This window comes from Carlito syrichta, unplaced genomic scaffold (assembly GCF_000164805.1).
Source record: "Carlito syrichta isolate Samal-C Ts95f unplaced genomic scaffold, Tarsius_syrichta-2.0.1 Scaffold153965, whole genome shotgun sequence".
Classification (NCBI taxonomy): domain Eukaryota; kingdom Metazoa; phylum Chordata; class Mammalia; order Primates; family Tarsiidae; genus Carlito; species Carlito syrichta.
In genome coordinates, this window is record NW_007098061.1 from 26,485 (window position 1) to 32,415 (window position 5,931).

General features: G+C 50.2%; 1 protein-coding gene across 1 annotated transcript in view; it reads right to left on the reverse strand.

The window, feature by feature from the left end:
* Positions 1–5,545, reverse strand: part of TMEM123 (transmembrane protein 123) — a 16,664-nt gene extending 11,119 nt beyond the window's left edge. The window contains exons 1-2 of the mRNA XM_021709014.1: positions 5,351–5,545; positions 1,499–1,592 (exon numbers count right to left, since the gene is read on the reverse strand). Coding sequence (XP_021564689.1) covers positions 1,499–1,592; positions 5,351–5,545 — 289 coding nt within the window. The remainder of the gene's footprint in view (positions 1–1,498; positions 1,593–5,350) is intronic.
* Between the last annotated feature and the right edge of the window lie 386 nt (positions 5,546–5,931).

The window sequence follows — 5,931 nt, forward strand, 5'->3', positions numbered from 1 at the left end:
AGTTGGGGGGGCCGGAAGCGGCCACTGCACTCCAGTACGGGCGACAGAGTGAGACTCCAACTCAAAAAAAAAAAAAGAAAGAGTTCAATATTTGTTTTGATTACTTGTCAAAACAGGCTTGAATAACACTGCTTATCTGCCTGTCAGCTTTTTCCTACTTAAAGAGGGTCTCTACTCTGGTCTCTTCCACTGAGTATTACCTACTTTTTTAAAAAAAGAAAGGACAAGAGAATTACATTACACAGACAAATAAATTATAATTATCCCAGTATATAATACAAACACTATGAACTTAAACTGATCTCTTGTTATTCAACTCTGAATGTCCTATAAAGAGATGGAAGTAACACGCTTCGACATTATCACTTTTATTTTAAACTGCTGAGTGGATTCTTTTGTAATGGAATTAAATGTAGCAGAGACCCAGTAGGTATATCTTATCTTTCTTTCATTTTTTCTGAGACAAGGTCTCACTCTGTCACCCAGGCTGGAGTGTGTATTATATCTTTGGAACAGAATGGTCACTGCAGAGTAGAACGAGGAGCACAGAGCTGCTTTTGGACTCACACAAACACACTCCCCCCACCCCACCCTCTCTAATAAAGCTCTACAGAGTGCGGTAATTAAGCACCCTTCAGAGATCCTGCACAAAGTCACATGGGCAAAACCGGGAAGCTGTGAGGTCAGTTCTGCACTGAGTCAATCCAAACGTGATAAACAACTAAGCAGCGGAAGATGTCTGCCAATCGACAAACGGTTTTATACTAAACTGTGCTTCCTGATGTTTAAATGTGTAAACTGCAACGCCCGAATGGGCTCAGAATTCATATGCAGCGACCCAGCCCCCTCTCTTGTAAGTGACGTAAATCAACGGTTATGAGCTTTCCTCTGCAAGTGACGCCATCCCATGACCGGTCTTCTTCCCCTTCCTTTAACTGTTCCCATACGACTGGTGACTCCCAGGAGTAGCACAGTCAGCAGCTGCAGAGAGATGCCAGCAGAGCAGACCATCTGCACGGGGCTTTCGAAGGGTCAAGCCCCACCCGCCTGTCTCAGCCGGTCGGTCCCTCCCGCCTCTGACCCGCTGAGACGCACGGTGTGCAGTGCAGCTGAGGGTGTCGGCGCAGTGTGTTCACTCCCACCTGTCTCGGGGGAAAGAGGAGAACGCAGCTCCTGACCTCACACCCAGCTGGGAAGGTTTCAAGAACTCCCTGGAGACCTGGATGAGCATCTCCCGGACCTCGGCGGACACAGAGGAGGGTCTGATTCCGAGTCGGAAGAGTCTAGGGGTGAGTCACTGCTGTGTCTACCCAGCAGCCGACCCTGTCACAGCTGGCACGGGGCGCGTAACAGAAGCTTCCCAAGACAGCACCTCCTAGAGGGTGGACATAACCAGCGGAGGGGTGGCGTGCCAGTGGCAACGGCCAGCGGGAGGAGAGGCCCCCACACCCTGAGAGCCCAAGGGGAGGCTCTGCAGGACGATCGCCCAGGAACCTACGACAAAAGCCACACACCTGCCCCCACACGGCAGCGGTGACGACATCCCAGCCAGCCGCCAAGGGGCTTCTGTCCTCAAGCCTCTCCAGGCCTGACTGTCAGGGTCAGGGCAGCAGATGTGCGAGGGAGAAGGGGTGGGACGAGGAAGCCAGCAGCCACACCAGCCTTCCCGTGCGGGCTTCCAGCCTGGAGCAGGCTGGACTGGCCGGGCAAAACTGCCATGTTCAAATTGCTGTGGAGTTCCATCACGTGGGTCTTCTTCTGGACAGGAACTGCACCCACTAAGTGGAGCTCATTCAGTACCCTGGATATTCTGTCTCTAACGCCCCAGCCAGTGCAGGTGGGAGGGCCGAGCCGCCAGGGAAAGGGTGCATGTGACACACAGGGGTCTGTGCTCAGTGTTGGGGCTGGCCTGTGCCCCCAAATTCATGTGATGAAGTCCTGAACCCCAGTTCCTCAGAACGCGATCTTATTTGGAAAAGCGGTACCTCCCTCTCCCCCCTCTCCTTTTTTTGGAGTCAAGGTCTCACTCTGTCACGCAGCCTGGAGTGCAGTGGCACAATCACAACTCACCACAGCCTCCAACTCCTGGGCTCAGGTGATCCTTCCCTCTCAGACTCCCAAGTAGCTGGGACTACAGGCACACGCCACCACGCGGTTTATTTTTTGATTTTTTTTTTTTCTGGGGGGGCGGGGGTGGGTGGTAGAGATGAGCTCTATGTTGACCAGCCCGGTCTCAAACTCCTGGGCTCAAGCAATCCTCTCACCTGGGCCTCTCAAAGCACTGGGATTATAGGCATGAGCCATCACACTTAGCCAAGAAAGGATCTTTACAGAGGGAATTCAGTTAAAATAAGTCACTAAGGTTGGCTTATTTGTCCATTATGGCTACAGTGTTTTACAAAGAAAATACGGAGATAGATACACACACAGGGAGAAGACCCTGCGAATCGCCAGCAACCCCTGGAAGCCAGAGGAGAGGCCTGGCACAGACGCTCTCTTGGTCCTCTGAAGAGAGCAACCCTGCTGACACTTCCACCTCGACTCCAGCCTCCAGCACTGTGAGCCAATACATTTCTGTTGTTTAAGACACTGTTTCTGGTCCTCTGTGACTGCAGCCCAGATAAATCGATATACTCAGATTCAAAGGTTTTTTTCCTTACAGGTCGGGCAAGGTGGCTCACATCTGTACTCCCAGCACTTTGGGAGGCTGAGGTAGGAGGATTGCTTGAGCCCAGGAGTTCGACACTAGCCTGAGCAACACAGTGAGACCGCATCTCCGATTTAAAATTAAAAAAAAAAAAAAGTTTATTTTTTCATTTACAAATTGTTCAAGTGGCACTTGTGGTTGTGCTGAGCCGGTTCCTTTTACACATCTTTGAAACTAATCTCTATGCTATGAATTAAGTCAGTAAATACTTGTCAAGTCACTGTCTAAACCTGTTATGATCACCTACGATCTCAATCAGAGATGTAAGACTGTCTCTTTCTGAACTCCCGGTTTCAACTAATACAATTACAGGAAAAGGGAGAGACGGGCTGTAATGATGGCATCTGAGAACCCTCCCTTCCGTGACCGCGGCCTTCAGCCCATGTGGAAGAAGACAGGAGACGACGGAAGTTTCTGCTAACAGTCTGAACCGCTCCCATGCCTGTGTGGTGGGATGACTCTTCCTTGAGCCTAATTATCCCTGCTAAAGTCAGACTTACATCTGCTGGGCTGTTCTCTTCACCAAGCCTGCTGGTGGCGATTCCAGGCACAGGGGGTTCCCAGCTCCGGGTCAGCCCGGCCAGCTGCTTGATGGGGTACTCAGGCAAGTCACCGAACCTCTCTGAGGTTCACCGTCCCTTCTCATATACAGATCAGCACAAGGGCTTGGGAGAATGAACTGAGAGAAGCTGTGTCGAGCACTTAGCACAGAGACTGCTATGCAGAAGTGCTTGAAGCTTTTTTTTTTAGTTTCTTGAATGCAGCCCCCCTACAGAGCTGCACCACACAGCTCCCTGAGGGACGCTGTGGAAGCAGGCAGCATGAGACCTCCCGTGTCCCGTGGTTACCATAGCGACCATCCACATAACATCTCACTGAAGAAGGCGCTACCTGGGGTGTTTAGGCTGATCGATGCAAACAGCCAAAAAGAAAAAAGTGACGCCCAGGCCTTTCTCGACCAACGCCAGCCAGCACTGCTCCAGCACAAGGCCAAGGACACGGGGACACAGTCGGCTTTTCTAGCTTCAAGTCAGAGTACTCATCAAAGTCTGAATTCATTCTATCTTTGTATGACTCCGCAGTGTTGAAATAATTCTCCTTAATCCTACAACCAGCCTTGAGTCCAACAATCTAAGTGCCATTTTTTCCTTCAACCTAAATATTTCAAAGTTGGGGGTGACAACTTGTTTTCATCAGGATATCAAATGTACACTTAAACCAGAGTTGAAAATACACAGCCAATTAAAAAAAAAATTTCAGTTATTTTTAAAAGGGACAGTAGTCCTTTTTCATTTCCTGCTACAGTTTTTGGAAATACTGAGCTATTTCAGACAGGGACCATACATTTCTGGTGCCACAGAGCTATTTCGAGGGGCCTGTGAAGCTAAGCATGGTCTGTCGCTTGAGTAAATTAAAGAACGAGTCTTGTGTGGGTTCTGGGAGGTTTTTTTGGTAAATGTGGAAACCTCGAGAACCACTTTCCTATAGAATTTTATAACCGTATCCCACCAACTAAGTATCAGTGAAGTCCCAGAAACATTCATTATTAGAAAGCAAACATGACTTTCCTCAGTGCAGGGAGGCAACAGGCTCATTGTGAAATTCTTCTAATTACGTAATGATCAAAAATCCATGAAATTAAAAAATCAAAACAAAATTGATCTCAAAAAACCCTAGATAAATCCAGATTCAAAAAAAGAATCTCAGAGAAAACTGAGATTTCTTCTTGTCGTCATAAAGAACTATGCATTTTCTGAAAATCAAGTCTAGCTTATGAATTCCCGAATCTCTAAATTCAAAAACTAAAACTTCTTTTTGAGTTGGAGTCTCACTCCATTGCCCAGGCTGGAGGGGCCCGCAGCCTTGACCTGCTGGGCTCTGGAGATCCTTCCAAGTAGCCGGAACTCCAGGTGCTACCACGCCTGGCTATTTTTGATTTATTGTAGAGACGAGGCCTCGCCAAGTTGCCCAAGCTGGTCTCGAACCCCTGGGCTTAGGCAATCCTCTCGCCTCGGCCTCCCAAAGTGCTGGGATAACGGGCCAAAAAACCCAAGTTTCAGCCAAAAAACCCAAGTTTCAAAAGGGAAAACCTATGGTATCTGATCACAGAAAAAAAGTAGCAATCAGGGGCTCAAATAACTTACGGTGAATCTGCAGTCAATTCACGACCACCTGGAGTTAACTATCATCAACTGGACTGGAACCTTCTATTCATACACACAGGATGTTTGCTGACTCTGGCAAGAACTGAAAGAGGCGACGACCAGCCTTCGGGATGGTGAGAACTAAGAGCGGAGCAGCAGGCCAGGTCCGGGTGAGCAAAAGCCGTCTGAAGGAGGCCTCGTTCCTTTCCAGAGCGGTATGGAAGGAAGCCATCAGGGTGGGCTGAGCACAGGCGGCTCCTGCAGCCTCAGATGCCAGGAGAGGCAGCCGTGGCCGGAGGTGCAGACGGTGCCCAGCTTCCCTGCACTCCCCCCAGCTCTTGCCCATCCCGTTCCACATCCAGACTCAGCCCTCGACGACGCACCCCGGCGAATTACAAAAAAGGCACGCTGCACAGCCACGAGGCATCAGGCAAGGCTGACCATCCTCCCGCCACGCCTGCTCAAGACCCTCCACGCTGCTTCTCCGTGCTCTCCTCACCTCCCCCTGGCGTCTTTCCAAACACCAGCCTAGCATCTTCTCTGTGCCAAGAACCAGGCTAGAAGGCTCTGCGGCAGAGAAGAAATACAATCCTTTCCAGCGTGGAGCTGGGGGTTGGGCGAGGGAGACAAGGAAGCAAACCAGGGACAGGATGCACGCCGGGGCCAATTCAACGCTCACCTCGTCCCCAGACATCTCCCTTTTCGTTGAAAACCAGTTTTTCATTTTACTGAACTCTACATTGTTATTACTTTAAAAATTTGATACCTCGGCCGGGCTCGGTGGTTCAGCCTGTAATCCCAGCGCCTTGGGAGGCCGAGGCGAGTGGATTGCCTGAGCCCGCGGGTTTGAGACCCACCCTGGCAAGGTGGGTCAATAAATCAAAAATTAGCCGGGCGTGGTAGCGCGCGCCTGTAGTTCTGGCTACTTGGAAGGCTGAGGCACAAGGATCGCCAGAGCCCAGCAGGTCGACACTGGGGTGGCCCTGAGTGTGCCACAGAACTCCAGCCTTGGTGACAGAGGGAGACTCCAACGCAAAACAAACAAAAACAAAAACAGATGGAAAACTTGGGTAATCCCCA